Below are 23,817 nucleotides of genomic sequence, written 5' to 3'. Positions count from 1 at the left end.
ATTTATTATGCATCCAAACAGGCTCTTAAACTCAATGCTCTTAAATCCTGTCACCAATATTTTATGTAGTGGGGTTAATGTCAACAAGCTAAAAACTTTTTGATTATATTATATTTTAGACAAATACAATAATTTTTTTATATATCAAACTAAATATATTAAAAATAAATTTAACACTACACCTTCATCTTCCACTTTTTTTTTAAACACTCATTAGTATAATTTGAATCCATCATTTGAAAGCAGTCTAGTGTTCTCAATGTCTTGTCTTGCTTACTCTTTTTTTCTCTTATTTGTTTTATGTTATTTTTTTTTTAATTGTTGTCTTATCTAATGTTTTTAGTGTTTTGTTTCTCCTCTTGTAGACTTATAGTTACTGTTTAGTTTTTTCCTCTCATATTTTGTATTTTAATTGAGTTATAAATGCCTTTTTTTTTTGTTTTGTACCATATTTTTCTATTTTTTACTTAATACATGTGATTTACCCATTTTTTTAAAATAATAATAATAACAAATAATTTGAATCTATAGATATTGAAAAATGAGCGATTCCTAATTTGAATTAAAGCAATATATTTTTAATATGTGCATGAGCATATATATATATATATATATATATATATATAAAAAAATTTAATTCAAAAAAATATAATTCAAATAATGATACATTAGGCAAGCCAAAAAGAAAAAAAGGCAAGCCTAAGTATGTATTTTTTTATAAAAATAATTAAAGAATTATTTTAGAATAAAAAATAAATTTTAAAAAATTTAATATCACTATAATAATGCCTGAACGTTGAAGCATTTGACTTCCATAATTATTTATCCATATTATTTAAAAAATAATTTATTAAATATTATAAAAAATGCGGGCATAGTTTGGACACAAAGAACTTTCTCAATTATCTTGAGATCTTAAAAAAAACTTAAGAATATATGTGTATATATATATATATATATATATTTCTAATTAAACAGTGATTTTATATTATATATATATATAATGGGTTTGTAGTTTTGTTAACCTTATAATAATATCTTAACTAATCATACTATAAATTATGGACATGTGGTTACTTTCGCAATTTGAAGTCAATAAACTAAAAAAAAAAAAATCAATTTTCTTATTAACAATTCATGGCTATTGTTTTATATCAAATTTATAACATAAATCGTAGGTTTTCTATGTTACAAATCAAGAAAGTACTACTATGGCATTATCTTTTGTTAATGTACTTGTATTTAGAAGAAAAACAATAGATTGGAAATTTAGTACTGATTTATATATAATTGTTAAGATTAATTTCACATTAAAAATGTGGTTCAATATTTAAAATAAAAATTTTAATATAAAACTTAACTATAAAGTTAGGATCCCGATAGTTAATTTAAATATGAATCTAAATGAATCTCATCTTAAAAATTAATATCTTCACCCGTTAGATATAAACAGGGCAAGAGGTTTTAGGTGTTCTTCAATATAATTATATATTATATAGACACAAAAAAATATTGGAGAATGCTAACCAACAGTGTCCACTCCAAAAATTATTAAGACTTTTAACTGTCCTGAGTTCAAATCCCGTACAACATGTGGTGATAATGAGTTACTGGATACAGGCTTTTAGTCCAAAACTCTACGTCTCTTGATGAGATGTACGATCTAAATGATCAATTCTTAATTTGTATGCATACTCCTCACTAGTTGTTGCATTTGTCCTTAAAGTGATTCTCTTTGAAATCACTTCCTTTATTATACTATTATGCAATTTAATTAAATTCTATCATTGTGGTTTGTAGGGAGAGATTTAAAATCAAATAAAATAAGTTTTTTTATAACAGAAAATATTATTCTAAAAAGAATTTTATTTTATGACAAAAATTAAACATAAAGTTTGGGTCTAGGGACCAATATTATCTGTTATTTTACTTTAATTATTAAAAAAAATCTTTATTTTTCTTTCCATCTAACCATCATTTTCAGTTGAAAAGTCTATGATGATTGCACACCAAGCTCTTATCTTCAAAACAAAAACATCATGAAAAGGAAAGAAGAGAAAATTTATTTATTAAAGAAAACTTATCTTTGTTTTCCTTTTATCCCTCACTCCAACATTCTCCATCAAAAGGAGCTAAATAAAGGAGCCTAGGATTCCCATTCTTTTCATTACATATAATTGATTCCTTTTTTTTTTTTTCTTTTCTTATATGTCTTCATATAAAATTATTCTCTTTAATCTACTTTAATTGCCATTCTTTTCAAAAGTTCTATTAAGTATGTTTTTGTCCCTCACTTGTCTCTCATAAGCACACACAAACTTTGCAATGTAAAGCTCTTGGCTTTTCTATTAACATAATATAATCAAATCTTGGTTCAATGAAACTCACCCAAAAGCACACCACAAACCCCCAAAGTTTGATTTGATTCCCATTCAAAAAATATTCTCATCAATATATGTTCATATGTATCTATATATATCTACATACATATATGTGAACCACCCAAATTGATGAAGAGGAGATTGGAATTTTTAACTTTTAACCCAAGTGGGAGAATGAGATACCAATTCTAGTGATTTTTGTATTTTATTATAAAAAATTCAAAGAAATAAAATATGATAACCATGTTAAAGTTATAATCTGGTTTTGTAAGATTGGATTAATATGTGACGAATATATGAATAAGTTAGATTAAATTTGAACGCAACTTTTAACCAAAGGGGAGAATTAGATGCCATTGAGAGGAGAAAATTTAAACACCCAAATGGGATATTGAGATATCAACTCTAGTGATATTAATACTTTATAAAAAAAAATTAAAATAAATGATATATGATGATAATTCCAAAGTTATTGAGATTGGATCAAAATATGATGAACCAATGAATAAGTTAGACTAATGGGAGGAGACTCAAACAATCAACATTTAATCAAAAAAATAAATGAGATATTTTGTTATATAACATTTAAAGAATGAATTATGACATTTATTTTAGTGTTATTTCATCATCTTTATCCTCGAATAACAAGATAATGAGGCTGGTTCAAGATTCGACGAACTTATGGATAAAGTAGACTGATGAGAAAAACTTGAATACGCATACTTTTAACCAAATAAGGGAATAAAATATCAACTCTTGTGAGTTTTGTATTTTATATTTTTCGCAAAGTTATTCTATCATCGTCATCTTCAATTAAGAAGATACGAGAGTTTGGATTGAGATTTGAACCAACAAATAATATATATATATATATTCTCTAACAAAATGATTTAAAAGAGGGGGTTTTTTTTTTTTGCTTTTTATAGTGAAATGATGGAATCAACCATATAAAAGCTTTTCTTATCTTACTAATTATGTGCTAATTTTTGTCTACTACTTTTGATTCCAATTAATAACATCATATGTTTGGTTTGTTCAAAAAGGTCAAAAAGACACATGAGATAAAAAATATTGTCCAAGTTTGCCTTTTAAGTTTAGTCTCATTATCAAATTCAACATATAATATCATTCATGCCATAATTGTGAAGAATAAATTTATCCTCCCATTACATTATTCTTCATCCATCATGACTTTATATATATTTTTTAAAAAAAAAATTACTTACTAACATCCCACTAACAATAATTTAATGATAATCAATATTTTATATAAAATTTATGTTATGTTTAATGATTAAAATTTTAATGATATTTTATTTTATTTTTTGAACGAAATATGGACAAGCTACGTCAGAAACGTGCACAGATGTTGAGTTAATCTCTCAATATATATGCACCTCTTCACCTCACATGAGATGAGATTCGTCCCAGCTTTATCAATAGGATACAAATATATAATGCAGAGTACCTAGTGATAATAGATCAAAAAGATCATTTGCTCAGTGTAATTTTATCCTCAATAAATTGTATAATAAAAAAAATTTAAAATAACATATACATATTAAAAAATGATTAGAAATTTATATTTTATTTTTCACCAAAATGAATTTTGGATTTTATATTTGAATTTATTATAGTTTTAAAAGTGATTTGATTTAATTAATTAGTAGAAAAATATTTAGTATTATTTTTTGCAATCATATAAGTGCGATGTGAATATACAAATACGGACAATTTAGAGCAATTTTAAAACAAAGATACGTGTCATAAAAAAAATTCATATATATATATATATATATATATATATATAATTTAATCAATGAAAATAAAAATTTAGGTGAAATAAGACAAGGGAAGTCAACTAATTTGCACTATATATGAACATTAAAAAGAGCTCATGTCAATGAGTTTGTTTGAGATGAGTATTTTTCAAATTTAATTGAGTTTTTTAAGGAAAGCAACAAGTGATCTTCAAACCCTCCCAATTTCTTATAAAGGAAAAAATCCTTTAAAGTGATGGAAACTGGATCAAAACATCAGTGATTTTCAAAATTTGTACTTTTAAATTCAAATTAAATTAAAATTATAAATTTATTTCTATCGTATTCTCTAACGAACGCGCATGACAGTGTGTTTCCATCCAGCATACGCCCCTACCACTGTCGCTATCATAACAATTCTTTATTAACATATTAATAACACAAAATTTTATTTAAAAATTTAAAATAATAAAAGTTAATAAATAAATAAAAGTCATTTATATGATCAAAATGAAAATATAAGAGGTATTTAGTAGTAATTTTCACCCGTTTTAATGTTAGATATAAAACAAAGCACATTACATGGCATGGAGGGACCATTTGAGAAATGGATACATTGCTTGCACATTGAGCACAATGGTCTATTTTTTATTCTTTTTTAATTTTCTAATAATAATCCAAAATAAAAATTTAAAATTAACTTCGTGCAATATAAATATCACAATATATTAAAGAAAAAAGAAAAAAAAAATTGAAGAATATGTGACATTTATAGGGGGCCCAACTCGCCCAAGGAAATCTTTTAGGGAGACAAAGATCAAATTTCACTTAAATGGACAATAATACCCTTGAAAATTTTGGATCTAACTTGAAAATATATTTATCCATTAAAAATAAATATTATTTTATTTTTGGTGAAATTTGTCCTTGTATTTCTCTCTAAAAATTAAATAAAATCCTTTATATAAAAATTATATTTAAATGTGAGAAAGAAAATTATAATTTTCATAGTAAAATTAACTTCAATATTTTTATAAAAAGCCAAACTCTTGTATTATCTTTCGTCTAAAAAAATAAAAATAAAAAATAAAAAATAAAAATATAATGATTTAAATTGTACAAAATATTTTAAAATAAAGAAAATAATAAATTAACTGAAAAAGCATTTAATATAATTTGAGGGGTTATAAATAAATATAAATATAAAAACAAAGAAAATATTCATTAATTGAAGGGTCTTTTGGGAATTTCAAATTACAAAATAATAAAAATTATTATTTTTTTTTTAAAAATAAATGGCAACGTCGGCGCGTTGTCTCAATTCCGACCGATTTCAACCGAAAAAAAAATAATTAATTAATTAAAAGGGGGAAAAAAAAGAAGAGAAGCTCTCGCTTGGGACCAAAGAGCTCCACAAAACCCTAGCGATTTCCCTATCGAGACCCGCGTCCATGGGCTTGAATCCCTTGAATTCTCTCCGATCTTTGAAACCATCGTCTCCTGATTGCCCCACTCCAGCGCCGGTTCGTCCGATCTCGTGCTTCCCTGACCCAGCTGCGCTCGCCTGCTGATCCAGTTTTTAGCCCCATGATCTCTCGTCTTCTCTCCAGATCGAACTCGTCGAGCTCCAGAGGGCATCGACGATGTGGGGATTTCATGGTTTGTTTCCGATCCTGGACGATTTCTTTGTTTAATTTCGTTAAAGGTGTTCTATTCTTTGTTTTCATGTTTTCAAAAATCTTGTCTTGATCCAATTTGAGCTGGAAATTTGGGGCCTTTGAGTGATTGGATTGATCCAGGGTTTCTTGCTTGTTTTTTTCCTCGCATGTTTTGCTTGATTTACTGACTATGTCAAGCACTTATCGCTCAGTTTATTCAGAGATCACTGATCAGGGCTATAACAGATCAAAATTTTTGTCTCATTCCATTGAATGAGTGCAAATGGCGAGTTTTGTGATGGCCATTGTCTTATTTATTGTATTTTTAGTGGCAAGTTTGCAACTTGTCTGTTTTGTGGAGCATTTAATTTAACTGTTCCATTGAATAGTTTATCACCTCAAGGCTGCTTACCAATGGTGTTCTTTCTTCTGGCATCCAGGGTTTTTGGGACGTTTCTCTAGATTGTCTTTACTTGTTAGTTTGTTGATTTTGGTGGTGTTATGGTATGATCCATCGGAGGCAGCATTGGTAGCTCCTGTTGTTGCTCCATCAACTGGGTGGAGTTCTGTTCATCCCAGAGGTTCCCCGGTTGTTTTGGAACTTCCATTGCCAGTGAGTCTACCTCTGGTTAGAGGGAAACACCAGAAGCGCCTTTCACCAAGGGTTTCCCCTTCACCTGTGCCAGCACCGGCTCTTCCTCCTGATTATGGGTCATTGACAACTGCTGGTCACCCTTCTTCTAGTTCATCACGTTTGTCAAAACCATCAATGCAGAGGAATCAAAATTCTGCTCCTGGGACAGCCTTGGTACCTTCTCCATCTGGGGAGCCTGCCCCCTCGGACTCTAACTCGAGTGCAGTTCCATCTGGTTTAGCACAGCCTCCATTTGCGCCTCATTCTGGTGAGTCATACTCTTTTCTGATTGGTTTTATGCTTATTCTGCTTGTTTTAAAATCATGTTGTATAGTGTGCCAAATTTCCTTGGAGTACGGAGGCTTTCATGATGCCATCTTTAATATGTTAACAGCAAGGTATCATCTTTATATCAATTTTCGTACGAATGCTATTTTTATCAGTATGATGAATAGTATAACACATTGTTGAGACCCAATCAACTGAAGCATCTTATCTGAGGCAATATGCTTGGTGAGATTTAATTCCTCAGTCATCTAGTGCTAGATTGTTGATTGATGATTTTTGAATTTTATGAGAATATGATTTGCTTTGCATAAAATTGATTTGTAATATTCTCATCTACATGAATTTTATGGACGATAGCATGATTTTATTGGTCATGTACATTGATTTGTTATAAATTTTTGCATTAATGATAGTGTGTTTATATTTGCTTTTTCTAGGATGCTGTGGGCCAAATATGGTACAGAGGCGGGGCATCAAAGATTGCCATTGTGTATACCCGGTAAAGGTTGAGTTGTTTCTTGGAAATGTTTCTCTAAGTTCAAACTGGAGCAATAAATTTCTTGATGAACTGGCTTCTCAACTCAACCTACTAGTTTCTCAATTTGAGATTGACAACTTTTACGTTGTTGGTGTCTCGGGGCTAAATATCACAATGGACATTGCACCGCATACAGGGATAAGTTTCTCTGCTGACCAAGTGCGTGCTATGAACTATTCACTTGTGATGCATAAGGTTCATATCGATCCTGCACTAGTTGGTGACTACAAGCTTATTAATCTGACATGGTTTAAGCCATTGGCTCCTACTCCTGGTAACTTGACGCATCCTTGTCTTAAAGCTTGCATTACTAGAAATATCTAAAATCATCAATTGCAGCATTTACCTTTATCACATCTGTTTCCAACTTGTGTTGCATGCTGTCTTGTGCTCAACTGCATTTTTGCCATATTAATTGCTTTTTTATTTCCAAGGTTCTGTTTAATGCCAATTTATTGTGAAACTGACATTGAATAATCATGCATAGGCGATATAAATTGTGATGTCGCTCTTCAATTTGAAAGGCTTTCATTTTTGTTAGTCCACTGATGCGGTCCTTTGTTATTGACATGTTATTATTGATTCCTGCAAGACAGTCATTACTTTAGAAATCGTACAAGAGAAATGATTTAACTTGTGAGTTTGCTGCTGGCAGTTCCTTGCATATTTATTTCTACTAATATACTTAACTATTAGACAAAAGATGTTGGATCTTTTTACATAGAATTTAGATGGATGCCCATTTTGTGATCATTTTGTTATTCTATTTTCCTATGAAGGAATGGTTTATTTTTTTTGCTGTTTTCTCGTATTTGATAGTTTTCAGCTGTTCTGATATTCGTTTATGAACCTATCTATATATATTGAGCAGTCTATATTCCTTTCTTTCTGGGCTTCTGCTGGTAGAAGACTTCCATACATATATGTTGTACTGATAGCCACTTTTATTTTGTCTAGCTCCAACACTGGCTGCGTCACCTTCTGCTTCACCACATTCTGTGTCATCCTCACATACCCCAAGCAATAATACTGGTGATGATAAACGCTCGAATTTGGTTATAATTCTTGCTATATGTGCTGGTGGTCTAGTGGTCGTCATAATCTCTGCACTAATTATTTATTCATGCACATCACGGAAGCAGAAGAAGGTTGTTACAAAAGGAACAGGTATAGTTTTCAACTTTCCAGTGTTGTAATATTTTTCTAACCTTCTGTCAAGTATAATGAAGAATGTCATTCAAAATTTATGATTTGTAATGCTTATTTTAAAAGAAAAACAAAAATTGATTTGGCAGTTAAAACTGGGACCATGGATGCCACTTCAATAGAGACCTCTCTTCCACATCCCACAAGCACCCGGTTTCTTCCATATGAGGAACTTAAAGAAGCTACCAATAATTTTGAGTCTGCAAGCATGCTTGGCGAGGGAGGTTTTGGTCGTGTATTCAAGGGTGTCTTAAGTGATGGCACGGCTGTAGCCATCAAGAAACTTACTAGTGGAGGACACCAAGGTGATAAAGAATTTTTGGTGGAGGTTGAGATGCTGAGTAGATTGCATCACCGCAATCTGGTGAAACTAGTCGGCTACTACTGCAGCAGGGAATCATCACAGAACCTTCTATGTTATGAACTTATTCCAAATGGGAGCTTGGAGGCTTGGCTCCACGGTATTATTTTTATTCTTCCTCCCTGTTCTCATTGTGATTTGTTGAGCATATGCTGATGAACTTTGATTTCTTCAGGTCCCTTGGGTGCAAACTGCCCTTTGGATTGGGATACCAGAATGAAAATTGCTTTAGATGCTGCAAGAGGGCTGGCATACCTTCATGAGGATTCGCAACCTTGTGTGATTCACAGGGACTTTAAAGCATCCAATATATTACTCGAGAACAATTTCCATGCTAAAGTTTCTGATTTCGGTCTAGCAAAGCAGGCACCTGAAGGCCGAGCAAACTATTTATCTACCCGTGTGATGGGAACATTTGGGTGAGTCCATCTTCTGCACCGTCCCTCTGATCCTGATGGTATCATGTCTAACCAATTCACATTTCAGGTATGTCGCCCCTGAATACGCAATGACAGGACATCTATTAGTTAAGAGTGATGTATACAGCTATGGAGTCGTTCTTCTTGAACTATTAACCGGAAGGAAGCCTGTAGATATGTCACAACCATCTGGCCAGGAGAACCTTGTAACCTGGGTTAGAATTAGAACTTTCTCCCTGATTAATTCAGCCACTTGTTTAAATCATTTTGTTGTTGATCGTTACTGTTGAATACATTCATAACCTCATGGTTGCAGGCTCGGCCAATTCTTCGAGACAAGGATAGATTAGAAGAGCTTGCAGACCCAAGGCTCACTGGCAAGTATCCAAAAGAAGACTTCGTGCGCGTATGCACGATTGCTGCAGCTTGTGTAGCACCTGAAGCAAACCAAAGACCGACAATGGGGGAGGTGGTGCAGTCCCTCAAGATGGTGCAGCGCGTGACAGAGTACCAAGACACAATGCCGACCCCATCGGCCCGTCCTAACATACGACAATCGTCCACCACATATGAATCTGATACTTCGTCGATGTTTTCATCCGGGCCATTTTCAGGTCTAAGCCAGTTTGACACCGATAACATTTCTAGGACGCAAATATTGTCTGAAGATCTGCACGAAGGGCGGTGAATGAATCAACCCTCTGCCATTTGGTGTTTTGTAATTGCGAATTGTCGTGTTCGGGGCAGCTGTGTGTTGTATTTGCACGTTAATGTTTGTATAGTTTTCGATCATTTTAGTTTAAAGCTTGTCCCAGCTGAACACATTAATATGATTTTGAGATATCAGACAGATTTATGATATGATGTTAATTCCATAAAATCCGAGGTGTTTATTGAAAATTTCAATCATATGTGGGGTCCACATATGGAAACCAATAAGAACTCACCGCGTAATGATGAAAGCTTCTAACGCTGTTTGAGATTAACAGCCGATCTGTGATCATTCGTTCTTAAACCCTGGATTAAAACCCTAGAAACCAATCAGCCATTGAAGCGCAAACCCTAGAATCGATCATGGAGAGGATGCCCAGCCGAGCGCTAAGATTGGCGCTTGCTGCGGTTAGGCGGCTGAGCACTGCGTCGTCGCTGGCTTCGGCACCGGCGGTGGTGAAGAAGGATTTGAGGCCGCTTTACCGGAGGTTGTCGGCGCTGGGTGGCGCGCCGGACGGGAGCGTGGTGAAGGTGCTGAATAAGTGGGTGCGGGAGGGGAAGACCGTCACTTCCCCCGAGCTCATCAAGCAAGTTAAGGAACTACGCAAGTATGGCAAATACGGCAGCGCCCTTGAGGTATTACCATTTGAATTGTTGTTTTGATGATTGGTTATTGGTTTTAATTGGATTTGAGATGCTTACATGATGTTAGATTTAATGGTTTGTTTATATAATTCGTTTTATATGATGGTATTAGAGATTATTATGTATGAAGGCACTTTGTGTTTGGTCAATGGATTCATTTGGTAAATGTTCAATCTTTTTTGTTTCATGATAATTATTTGTATGTTTGAATTTTAACGGTTGTGAAATGCCATCTTGGTGTTGGATTATTGATGAAGGGGAACATTGATGTAGAGATCAGTGATTTATCTGATTGGAAGCTTGTAAGGAATGCTGTATTTTTAGTGGAAGGATTTTTTTTTTTCTTATTAAATTCATGATAAAATGGCTGCTTTCTGAGTGTTTTGAAGTTTAATGATTGTGAAATGTCACCTGCTGGCTGGTTGTTGATGAAGAGTGATATTGATGTAGAGATTAGGGTTTTGTCTGATTGGAAGCTTGTAAGAAATAGAAATGCCAGAACTTTTGTGAAAGGGACTTTTTTTCATATTAAATTCATTATAATTAGCTTCTTTTTGAGTGTTTTGCATGCTAGCAATTGTGAAGCACTATCTTACTTGTTTGGTTGTTTTGATGAAGAGGGCCGTTGATGTAGAGATCATAGATTTTTCTGATTGGAAGCTTGTAAGAAATGCTAGTTTTTGACTAAAAAAGGTTTTTTTTCTTCATGTCTACTTCATTTATCAATTGTTCTTCTTAGTTTGCTGTAATTAAACTGAAAATGGTCTGCATATAAAATATCTTAAAGGCTTGGTATAGATTTTCTTTTCTTAAAAAAAAAAATTATTGGCAGGGATGAGTGTTTGCAATCATCCCTAGCACATACAGTGAAGTGACTAGCATGCCATTTATTGTGGAAAATCTAAGAACGCGTGCTTCCCATCTTCCAATTACGCTTTGTTAGAGGCTTTGAAGTACCCCTCACCAAAAAATGCAAGTCTGAATGAACATCATTTGCCTAATTAGATAGAAATGCCTCTCAAATTTAATAAAAAGGACACACAAGGTCAATGGATTAATAGAATCAATTCATTATCAGAACTCTGGATAATGAGAGAACGGTGTTTTCCTCTTGGTATTGTTGTTTTTTGTAGTGGCAAGTATAATATTTGCCCAAAATGTTTACATAGTTGTTCTTATAGCTGCTTGATTGCTTGCATTGTTAGGTGGTTGATTGGATGGTAAAGACTAAAGGAATGAACTTGTCTATTACAAATCATGCAATATATTTAGATCTCGTTTCAAAAGTCAAGGGTATTGAGTCAGCAGAGTTGTACTTTTCCAGCCTTCCGGAGGCTGCTAAGAAGCAACAAACATATGGAGCTCTCCTTAACTGCTATTGCAATGAAAAGCTGCCAGAGAAGGCTATTCCCCTCTATGAAAAGATGAAGAAACTCGGTTTAGCTTCAAACAACCTGGTTCAAAATAATATGATGGCCTTTTATATGAAACTAGGACAGCCTGAGAAAGCCCAAAGACAATTTGAGGAGATGAAATCAGAGAATATTGCGCCTGATAACTTCTCGTACTGTATCCTGATGAATAGCTATGCCTCCAAGGGCGACATTGATTCTGTTGAAGAAGTTGCGCAGGATATGGAAGAGGCATCTGATATCACTTTAACTTGGTCTGCATACAGCACCCTGGCAGGCATATACAATGCTGCTGGTCTTTTTGAGAAAGCAGAGGCGGCCCTCAAAAAACTCGAGCAACTCATCGACAGCTGTGACAGGGAACCGTACCATTTTTTAATGACTTTATATGCAAGCACTGGCAACCTAGCGGAGGTCAATAGGGTGTGGAACACTTTGAAGACTACCTTTCCAAAGCTCACCAACATGAGCTATCTTATCATTCTTCAGGCATTAAATAAACTCGATGATCTTGATGGCATGGAACGGTGCTTTAAGGAATGGGAATCTGTTCATGTGGCCTATGATGTAAGATTGATGAATCTGATGATAGCGGCCTACCTTAGGAAAGATATGATCAAAGATGCTGAATCACTTGAGGTAGGAGCTTCATTGAGAGTTTCCCAATTTGATTTCAAGACGGCTGAGTTATTCATAGATTACCATTTGAAGAAACAGGAGATGGGGCCTGCTCTGAAGTGGTTGAAGGAAGCGAGTTCACATGTGAAGCCAGACAAATGGAAGTTAAATGGAGACCATGTGAAAATGTTCCTGAAAAATTACGAGGAAGCAAAGGATGTAAAGGGGGCAGAAGAGTTTTGTGCTATTTTGAAGCAGTTCAAACGTTTGGATTCGAGAGCATATGATGCGCTGATTCGAACGTATGCAGCAGCTGGTAAGAAAGAGCCTTCACTTCAGCAACGAATAAAGGAGGATCAAATCATATTGAGCTCGAAAACAAAGAAAATGCTGGATAGGATCTCTAAGGCTTAGTTTATCAAAATTGATGAAGTTATCAGTCAACTCTGATATCAGGCTATGGTTATAATTGAGGCAATAGACATTGCAAGCAATAACAAGTTTGAATTCAATTAAGAACATGCTTCTGACACTGCCTGTTATGAAAAGAACTTTGTGACAACACTGTTGGCTGGTTTTTGTGACAAGTAAGGGGTTGAAATTGAAATTACTCTCAAAAGAGGCAAGGTAAATTTGTTTAGTTAATTTTTTTATGAGATATTTCTGGTTCAGACTGTCAACTTTATTCTGGAATTGCTTTTTGGATGATCAAAACTTAGAAGCACATCAGCATGCTCTCAATCTTGTCCGTTAGAGCATAACCACGTGAGATTCAGGTGACTGTGATGCTGAAACTGAAACTGAAAGCTAATATGGGCATGTGATATCCACGTGACCCTGGTCCCTCCCTGTTCACAGACCCCACTTTCAGGTACATGGAATTTGATTCCTCATTGACAATTAAGTTCCAGATTTTCTGTGAAATTGTCAACTTTTCTTTCAGAATTTTTAATTTAAAAATTGTTATGAGAAGGTTAAGACACTATAGTCTTCTACTACGCATTGTTATGTTTTTGTATTTTATATGTTGTGAAATCTAATATGTAGAACTATTAAAGAACCAAACTAGGTTTCTTTGTCCATGGATTTCCCTTTATTGGCATTGCATTAACACATGAAATTTATGAAGATTTTGTTACTCTTTGGCACTATAGAAAGTGAAGCATATGGCAACTGCAAACCATTGATTGAGACAAACATAAGTATCTATCTATCTTTTTGGGACCATTAACTTTATCATGTCAGAATATCAATGACCTTCCCGGTCCTAATAATATTCTTATGGATAAGATTCAAGAAATGCATTAATTCCTTACTTTATGCTTTGTAAAAGAAGGAATTTCTTCTTCTTCTTTTTTTTTAATTACACATATACCTCTATGGAATCCTGATTTTACATATTTATCTCCTGGTAATTATTTAGCTTGCAGTCATTGTTAGAGATATAGTTTTGGTGTTTTGCTTATCTTTATTTGGTTCCATGGATTTGGAACTAGAAAGTGTTTCTAAGCTGGTAGAATGGTATCTTGAAATCCAGCGTCCCCAAATTTCACGAACCAAACACTTGTACGATATTATCGAACTTATAAATGCATATATATATATATATATATATATATATGTAAACATGATTGATTGGAATTATTCGGAAGTATTTGGATATCTAGATTTTGGCAGAGCTAGTGATTATAAACACTGGGATGATGACGGAGTTATTTTTGACTCAAAATCTGAATTTTGGAGGATATACAGTATCTCAAACTTCAGGTTTATAGTGAAATCCCATCAACAAACAAACATAAGATTTATGTGGTTGCTATAACATTATTTTTATGCTCTGTTTCATTAGATATCAGATATATATAATTGATTTTCTAATGAGAACATTAGAGTTTTGTATTAAAATAAAGGAATATAATAAAAATAAAGAAAATTAATGTTTCTTTGGACTATAAATAAATTAAAAAAAATGCACATAGGAGAAGTGGTGATAAGGAGACAGGAAGTGAATAAGGCCAAAAGAGGAGACAAGACAGATGAGAAAGTAGAGATGAAGAGGGACCTCATTAGTAAAGTGCACATGTAAGTGCAAAGTGAATGTACCACACTTACAAATCTTTCTCCTTTTTTTTTTTTAAAAAATATATTTTGTTGGATGTGGTGTATTCATAACCAGGAACATGAATAAGTTGAGGCAATAACATTGTTGAATGTACCACACTGCCAAAGCTTTATACTTCTACTTTGTTGGATGTGGTGTGTTCATAACCAGAAACATGATGAGGCAATAACATTGTTGAATGTACCACACTTTCAAAGCTTTATACTTTCTTTTACTTTGTTGGATGTGGTGTGTTCATAACCAGAAACATGATGAGGCAATTACATTGTTGAATGTACTGCCAAAGCCATATATGACAATATGTTTTTTCAGGACGTTCCTAACCTCGGAGGTGGAGTTATAATAAAACAATGGTTAGATGATGATCTAACCGTTGTTGTGAGATGTCTCTAGATTTTCTGTTATATATATATATATACATTTAGATATATTGTTGGATGTGGTGTGTTTGTAAGCAAGAACATGAACAAGATGATGGTAAATTTTTTGATAAAGTACCAAACTATGATCCGTTTTCATTTTGGGGTCCAAACTTCAATTTAAATCAAAATGGATACCCAATTTTAATTTTGTTTCACTAGATGGTCACCCGAGAGATTTTGGCCTATTTTTTATGATATGATATTATCAATTTCTATTAACATCTAAAATGAAATTGCCAATTGGGCGGACAGTATGCCATGCATGTGTTGACAGAGAATTTTCAGCATTTATATCATTAAAAAAATAGGTTAGAATCTCTCAGGTAATTACTTTGTAAAACAAAATTAAAGTTGGGTAATCATTTTGATTCAAATTGAAGTTTGGACCCCATAATGAAAAATGACCATAGTTTGGTATCCTGCTAAAAAATTAATTTCATTTGTTTGTGTGCCTCTTGTACTGCACATCTTTTCTTGATTCTTAATATTAAGATTTATATAAATTCATATTTTTTTCTATTATTTTTCACTTCATTGTTTCCTTATACAAGGACAGAATTCTGAATTATTTGTTCATTCCTCACTTTTTCTTGCATTATTTGTCACATTTTTTATTTTTTTTTCTTTTGCATGTATATCTCGACAAATTTATGTAACTTTATTCATTTTTTATATTTTATAGATATATGTAACAAAAGAAAAAAAAACCATTTTTTTACTCTAATAGAAGTCATATATATATATATATATATATGTCGTGTCATTTATGAACGTCTGATTTTTATTAGTATTTTACAGAAAAATTATACAAAATCAAATAATACTCAATTATTCATTTTTAAATCTAATATAAGCTTTTAACACTATTGCTGATAGTGTTTATACACCCATTCTTTTTTGTTTATCTCTATAATTTATTTTTCACCAACTGTGAATGTTCGTAGAACATCCGCAGTTGATGTATTTTCATACATATTACCATCTACGGATGTTTACGTTTTTCTATATATATAATATACCATTTTACCCTATTTTCACTTTATTTTATAAAATAACGATGACATAAATGAAGCATGTATTAAAATAGTTTGGTTGAAGGGAAGATTAAGGACTCAGCTCTCTCAATGTATAGTTGAGATGTAATTATAAAAATATATATAGCATAAAAAGAAAATTTTGGTTTATGTTTTTACCAAAATAGGAGATATATATATATTAATATAATACTAAACTTCATCCGGTGATAAGGGAGGTTAGAATTTAAAAAAGTGAGACCAAAGGGTTCTTTTAAATATTGATCGTACGTAGTTAATAACACAAAATTTATTAATTTACATTATCTATTTTGAATAATATGCAAATATTAAATTATTATTATTATTATTATTAGAGGATCCATCTTCTATGGACATCTATAGATAAAAAATCTATGGATGTTCATTATCAGTCGTTAAATTTTGATCTAACGGCTAACATTGATGAATAGTAATATAAACAGTAAACAGTATAATCACTCGTGATACTGTTCATCAATGTCAGCCATTGGATTTAACGGCTGATAATTGGACGTTTATAGATTTTTTATTTATGGACGTCCATAGGTTATATAGATTCTTATTTATTATTATTATTATTATTATTATTATTATATATAGTGAATAAGGATAGAAAGGCATAGAATAAATCCCACACTCTTTGTCTCTCTGTGGAGCCTATCAATCCAGTCCATTCTTCTTCTCTAAAATGAAAAATCTCACTTCCCGTTTCTCACTCTAATTTTCCCTCAAGTTCATGTAACTCCTTCATAATAAATCTCCACTTCCCACTTCCCACTTCCTCTCTGAACTCCACTTCCTCAATTCCCTCATCTTCTCCACCGACTTTAGCTCCGAGCTCCAAGCTCGCCAACAATGGCGTCCGGCAGCCGCGGGGCGCCGACGCAGTCCTCAGGAGCTTCCAACGCGCGCGGTGGAGATTCAGTGAGCAAGGCCATCGCGCAGTACACAATTGACGCTCGTCTGCACGCCGTCTTCGAGCAGTCCGGTGAGTCCGGCCGATCCTTTGATTACTCCGAATCCGTCCGGCGAACGCCGTCGCAGTCGGTGCCAGAGCAACAGATCACTGCGTACCTCTCTAGGATCCAGCGCGGCGGCCATGTTCAGCCATTCGGTTGCACGCTCGCCGTTGACGAACCAGCGCTCCGGCTTATCGCTTTCTCCGCCAACGCCCCTGATCTTCTTGACCTCTCGCCGCGTTCCGTCCCAACGCTCGATTCCCTTCCGATTCTCCGTCTTGGCGCCGATCTCCGATCCCTGTTCTCCACTTCGTCTTCTCTCCTCCTCGAGCGCGCCGCCTCCGCCCGCGAGATCACCCTCCTAAACCCTCTCTTCGTCCACTCCCGCAATTCCGGCAAACCCTTCTACGCCATCCTCCACCGCATCGACGTGGGCATCGTCATAGACCTCGAGCCCGCCCGCACCGAAGACCCCGCTCTCTCAATCGCCGGCGCTGTCCAATCGCAGAAACTCGCCGTCCGTGCCATTTCCCGTCTCCAAGCTCTTCCCGGTGGCGACATCAAGCTTCTCTGCGACACAGTTGTTTCCCACGTCCGCGAGCTCACCGGCTACGACCGCGTCATGGTATACAAGTTTCACGACGATGAGCATGGCGAGGTCGTGGCCGAATCCCGCCGTGACGACCTCGAGCCCTACTTCGGTCTTCACTATCCGGCGACTGACATCCCCCAAGCTTCTCGGTTTCTCTTCAAGCAAAACCGAGTTCGGATGATAGCTGACTGCAACGCCGCTCCCGTTCCGGTGATCCAAGACGAGAATTTGATGCAGCCGCTGTGCCTCGTCGGCTCCACTCTCCGCGCTCCACATGGTTGCCACGCGCAGTACATGGCTAACATGGGCTCCATCGCTTCCTTGGCCATGGCCGTCATTATCAATGGCAGCGAGGACGAGAGCTCTTCACGCAACTCCATGAAGCTCTGGGGCCTCGTCGTCTGCCACCACACCGCCCCTCGCTGCATCCCCTTCCCTCTCCGGTACGCCTGCGAGTTCTTGATGCAAGCCTTTGGCCTTCAGCTTAACATGGAGCTCCAACTCTCTTCCCAGATGTCTGAGAAGCACATTCTCAGGACACAGACTCTCTTGTGCGACATGCTTCTCCGGGAGTCTCCTACCGGCATTGTTACTCAGAGCCCCAGCATCATGGACCTTGTCAAGTGTGATGGTGCTGCACTGTATTATCAGGGAAAGTATTGGCCTCTGGGAATCACCCCTACAGAAGCTCAGATTAAGGACATTGTCGAATGGCTGTCTGCTTGTCATAGTGATTCTGCAGGGTTGAGCACTGATAGCTTGGCTGATGCTGGTTATCCGGGTGCCGCGGCTTTGGGTGATGCTGTTTGTGGTATGGCTGTGGCCTACATTACTCCAAATGACTTCTTGTTCTGGTTTCGGTCTCATACTGCTAAGGAGATCAAATGGGGTGGGGCGAAGCATCACCCAGAGGATAAGGATGATGGGCAGCGAATGCACCCAAGGTCTTCGTTTAAGGCCTTTTTGGAAGTGGTTAAGAGTAGGAGCTTGCCTTGGGAGAATGCGGAGATGGATGCTATTCATTCTTTGCAGCTAATATTGAGAGATTCGTTTAGGGATGCGGCTGAAGGGGCTAGTAATTCGAAGGCATTGGTAAATGAGCAGTTTGGTGATTTGGAGTTGCAGGGGATTGATGAGCTGAGCTCTGTGGCAAGGGAGATGGTTAGGTTGATTGAGACAGCTACCGCACCAATTTTTGCTGTGGATTCAGATGGACGGATAAATGGTTGGAATGCAAAAGTTGCGGAGTTGACAGGATTGTCTGTTGAGGAAGCAATGGGGAAATCATTGGTTCAAGACCTTGTCTTCAAAGAATATGCAGATGTTGTTGACAAGCTTCTCTACAGGGCCTTAAGAGGTAAATTTCACCATTTTCTTTTGTCTTTTTATCCTCTGTTCTTGTCGGATATAAAGATGTTTCATGTTTGCTTGTTGTCGGAGATGTGTTGATTCGTGTTTGGTGATTAGAAAACCATTGACAAAGTTTCTCGTGAGAGGTTATGATGTTTGAATTCTTGAAATGAACATGCTTTTACCTAGATGATGTAAATGCTCACTGAACCAGAGTACATGCAGGTGAAGAAGACAAAAACGTTGAGATAAAGTTGAGAACATTTGGCTTGCAGCAATCAAAAAACGCAGTTTTTGTGATTGTAAATGCTTGTTCCAGCAGGGACTATGTGAGTAACATAGTTGGGGTATGTTTTATCGCACAGGATGTTACTGGGCAGAAAGTTGTCATGGATAAATTCATCCACATACAAGGTGATTATAAGGCCATCGTGCACAACCCTAACCCATTGATTCCACCGATCTTTGCTTCAGATGAAAACACTTGCTGCTCAGAGTGGAATACAGCAATGGAGAAACTTACTGGCTGGTCAAGAGGGAATATGATCGGAAAGCTGCTGGTTGGGGAGGTTTTTGGCAGTAGCTGCCAACTCAAAGGACCTGATGCATTGACAAAATTCATGATTGTTCTGCACAATGCAATCAGCGGAAATGAAACAGACAAATTCCCATTTGCTTTCTTTGACAAGGATGGCAAATTTGTACAGGCTCTTTTGACGGCAAATACAAGGAGTAATATGGATGGTGAGACAATTGGGGCATTCTGTTTCCTACAGATAGCTAGCCCTGAGTTGCAGCAAGCCCTTGAGATACAGAGGCAGCAGGAGAGGAAATGTTTTACCAGAATGAAAGAGTTGGCGTACATTTGCCAAGAGATAAAGAATCCACTGAGTGGTATACAATTCACTAACTCACTTTTGGAGATGACTGATTTATCTGATGATCAGAAGCAGTTTCTTGAAACTAGTGCTTCTTGTGAGAGGCAGATGATGAAGATCATAAAGGATGCTAGTTTGGAAAGCATTGAGGATGGGTAAGTCAAATCTATGCCTTTTACTACTTTAGTTTTAGATTTAGTGATTTACTTCCAGGTGTTTTCTTGCATTTGTTGACTCGGCAGACCATGCATACGATTTTGCTATAGGAAATAGTGAGAATTTGGATGGCTTCCTTGTTTCATGAATTTGTTCTGAATTTGAAAAGACAAACAGATTTTTTGAGTCTACGTTCAATACCTCTGGTATACCAGGCCTGCATTAGTTAGTAAAGATACATGCACTTCTCTGGAGTTATAAATCTGCCATGCCTTTACAAATCGAACTAATTTTCCTTTGTTCAACTCTGTTGCTAAGCGTCAGACCTATAAATGCTTGCTTTATATGATTGGAGACCTTATTCAGTTAGTTATTTAATCTTGCCTGGGATTCTGAGAACGATACACAATCTGTCTTGTTAAGGCACCCTCTGCCCACTGTTTGTCCTCTGTTTGTCCAAACTTCTCTTGGATGTGATTCATGTGAAATATACATTTTTCAGTACTACAATTGTAGGAAACAGTAATAATAGATCATATTGGTTCTGCTTCACAGTTCTTAATGAGTATCTGTGTATTTTCACTTCATTATAAATCATAATTTGTAGAGAACATCGTTGTGAAACTTATTGTTTTTTGGAAAGCAAATTTAACGATTAAGTATTTATGTTCCACAATTACTATTGGTATCTGAACATGTTGACACTATATTGTCCGTGCCTTTGACACTCAACTGATATTTTAATCTTACATGGGCCTGTGATTTGTGCCGATGAGTTGAATTTATGGCATACCTCTGGCAATGTTCTGCAGTTGCTTTGGCATAGGCCAAAAGTGATATTGCTAGCTGCTTTATTTATTGATTTGATGGTTTTTCTTTACAAGCCCTACTTGATCATTTATCAAGTCTAATATTGTTCTTGCTACTGTCTACTGTATAGTATATACATTTTTTCTGTATTGTTTCAATTCTTCAGAAACTCATGGATATTAGGCCTAGGCAAAGTATGTGTTTGTTAAATGTTGTTTCAGAGAGGGTGCTGAATGTTTTAACTTTTAACTTGCCATTTCTTCATGTATTGTTTAACTGCGCGCTAATTTTGCCTTCATTGGTACCAGTTCCTTGACACTCGAAAAAAGTGAATTCCTTCTTGGGAGTGTTATAAATGCGGTTGTGAGTCAAGTTATGATTTTATTGAGAGAAAGAGGTCTACAGTTAATAAGGGATATTCCTGAGGAAATCAAAACCACTGTTGTATATGGTGATCAAGTTCGAATTCAGCAAGTCATGGCTGATTTTTTGCTAAACATGGTTCTGCATGCACCATCTCCCAAGGGTTGGGTGGAGATCCAGGTTGGATCAAATCTGAAGCGGAATTCTGATGGTACACAGATCATGCTTCTCCAATTCAGGTCCGCCCAATTACGTTACTTTTTTTTCGCTTAATCAAGTTCTGATACTGCTTTCAACTTGCGTGTATGTTATAATGAACAGTTTCATGTCTATTGAGATTCAATTAGTAGCTCGTTTTTTTGTTTACTTACAGGATTTTCCCTTTTAAAACTCTAACCCTTAACTCAACATAAGTGAATATACTTGTTCTCCATGCTTTTATGGAATACTTGAAAACTTGTGCTGAATTTCATTCTTGTCTTGTTATTTATGTTTTTTTTAACCATTCGATATGATGAAGTTATTGCCACTAGTTTCGTATTTTCTTTCACTTGATCTAATGAGATGCATGTGTTTGTTCATGCTCCAGGATCATAGTCCCCGGCGAGGGCCTTCCACCAGAGCTTGTCCAAGATATGTTTCACAATTCCCGGTGGGCGACTCAAGAAGGCATGGGCCTAAGCATAAGCCGGAAACTTTTGAAGCTAGTGAATGGCGAAGTTCAATACATCAGGGAAGCCGAACGATGCTACTTCCTCATCGCCATAGAGCTTCCTCGCCGACCAGAAGCTTGAGTGTGTTAATCTATCCAACTGACACTAAAAGAGACCTCATTTCAACTCTTTCGACAACATAACAAGCTCTTGATCTTCCCGTGGAACTTCGCGTGCACATCCTGCAACAAATTTTTTTAATTCGTTTCCTGTTGCAGAACCAGGAGATCAAACCCGAAATCCTTTCGGACTTTTTTTTTTCTTCTTCAGTGTATCAATGTTGTAATGTGAGTTCTGACTTGATGTTGTCAAGCAAGTGCTTCATTTGTATGATCCAATTAAAATGTGAACAAAAAATGCCTTACTTTGAATGATTAAATTTAGAATAACAATAAATAAAAGAAAGAAAAGTTTCAATGGAATCATAAGTAACAAGAAATGAATGGAAAGTGCATGTTATTTGTTTTCTTTTGTAGATTTTTTTAGGGTTGTTGAGACAGCCATCCTTCTTTATCAATGAAGGAGATGTCAATGTATTGCTTCAATTGGTTATATGTGGGTTTCTTAAGCCAATTCACTCTTTCAGATGAATTTGATCCTGGTCCTGAACACTCAAACTCCACATAGTATGTCAACAACCTGAAATTTAAAAAATAAATAAATAAATAATTTAACAAATAAAAAATAATCAATGAAAATCTTTCTCCATAAAATTTATTAAATAATTAAAATATGGACAAAAATGTGCACGGGCATCAAACAAACTCAACTAGGGATGATAATGGGACGAGGCGGGGGTGGGGCACGCCTCTACCATCCTCGCCCCATTTTTTTTTTCATAAACAGCCCGCCCTGCCCAATGTTGTGCTGTCCTGTTCATAGTTACAAATAAATAACTAAAATTCCTAAAAAAATATTTATAAAATAGGTTTTTTATAAAACATATATTTATAAAAACAAGCTCATAAAAAATTTATTAAAATCTTAAAAAAAAAGTCATTTACCCCTACATTATATAATATTTATAATAAGTTAAATTATTAGCGGTGCAGGGCTAGGCGGGGCGGGTAAGGAAAAACTAAATCTGCCCCACCCCGTTAGTGGTGGATCGGGTGAAAATCACGGGTCAATTAGGTTTTTGCTATCTCTAAACTCAATAAACAATTGTGCTTTCACCTTACTTGGGTTTGGGGGTTCGATATTGGATTCTCTCCGAAACAAACAGCAAGAAACTCAGTACCAATAGATTTAGAGGTTTTAGCAAAAATGGACATTAAATAAATAAAAAAAAATTAATTAATTAAAAAAAATAAAAGTAAAAGTAAAAGTAAAAACTTACTCTTTGCCACGAGCAGCATTGAAAGCATCCCAACCTTGAGGGAATATAATGTTAAACATGAAAGTCTGATAAAAAATGACCATTGAATAAGGTGTCCAAGCTCTTCCTAAGAATGTCTCAAGTGATCCAGTCACATTACATGACTTAAAAACAAACCCACCAGGGCCTGAAGCAGTTTCTCTCCCTTGTGCTGTTATATATCCATGATCTATTCCTTCTCCATAGCTACAAATATTACAACCCTAATAAATTAAAAAAAAAAAAAAACAAATTATTATCATTATAAATATGAAATTAAGTAATTAATTAATTAATTGAGTGGTTGACCTCAAAGATGGATTGAGCTGAGCCCCAGATAAAGTCAACGGCACCTTGAATGTAAGAGTTCTTGTAGTAATGGCGACCTCTGAAATCACAGAGAGTGTCT

General features: G+C 35.3%; 3 protein-coding genes across 4 annotated transcripts; all 3 read left to right on the top strand.

Moving 5' to 3' along the window:
* The first annotated feature begins 5,489 nt into the window (after window positions 1-5,489).
* On the top strand, window positions 5,490-10,106 carry LOC120273676 (receptor-like serine/threonine-protein kinase ALE2). The gene is made up of 8 exons (XM_039280365.1): window positions 5,490-5,800; window positions 6,240-6,701; window positions 7,159-7,533; window positions 8,217-8,426; window positions 8,555-8,926; window positions 9,002-9,245; window positions 9,313-9,460; window positions 9,562-10,106. Exons 1-8 carry the CDS (start codon window positions 5,785-5,787, stop codon window positions 9,931-9,933), a joined length of 2,199 nt encoding a protein of 732 aa, XP_039136299.1. The 5' UTR covers window positions 5,490-5,784; the 3' UTR covers window positions 9,934-10,106.
* A 147-nt stretch (window positions 10,107-10,253) lies between these two features.
* Window positions 10,254-13,629, top strand: LOC120273994 (pentatricopeptide repeat-containing protein At1g02370, mitochondrial-like). Of its 2 annotated transcripts, XR_005540663.1 has the most exons (3): window positions 10,254-10,592; window positions 11,807-13,258; window positions 13,351-13,629. XR_005540663.1 is itself a non-coding variant. In XM_039280742.1 (2 exons), the coding sequence occupies exons 1-2, from the start codon at window positions 10,320-10,322 to the stop codon at window positions 13,043-13,045; spliced, it is 1,512 nt and encodes a 503-aa protein (XP_039136676.1). In that variant the 5' UTR covers window positions 10,254-10,319; the 3' UTR covers window positions 13,046-13,629. The 2 variants fall into 2 exon arrangements, 1 of the variants encoding a protein (XP_039136676.1); XM_039280742.1 differs by having other exon boundaries at window positions 11,807-13,629.
* Window positions 13,630-16,870: 3,241 nt separating this feature from the next.
* On the top strand, window positions 16,871-22,451 carry LOC120273535 (phytochrome B-like). The gene is made up of 4 exons (XM_039280165.1): window positions 16,871-19,138; window positions 19,357-20,164; window positions 21,284-21,577; window positions 21,928-22,451. The coding sequence occupies exons 1-4, from the start codon at window positions 17,086-17,088 to the stop codon at window positions 22,130-22,132; spliced, it is 3,360 nt and encodes a 1,119-aa protein (XP_039136099.1). The 5' UTR covers window positions 16,871-17,085; the 3' UTR covers window positions 22,133-22,451.
* Window positions 22,452-23,817: the final 1,366 nt, after the last annotated feature.

The sequence above is a fragment of the Dioscorea cayenensis genome, chromosome 12 (assembly GCF_009730915.1).
Source record: "Dioscorea cayenensis subsp. rotundata cultivar TDr96_F1 chromosome 12, TDr96_F1_v2_PseudoChromosome.rev07_lg8_w22 25.fasta, whole genome shotgun sequence".
Taxonomy (NCBI): domain Eukaryota; kingdom Viridiplantae; phylum Streptophyta; class Magnoliopsida; order Dioscoreales; family Dioscoreaceae; genus Dioscorea; species Dioscorea cayenensis.
Note: the sequence above shows the minus strand (reverse complement) of the source record. Positions and strands in the feature narration are given on the sequence as shown.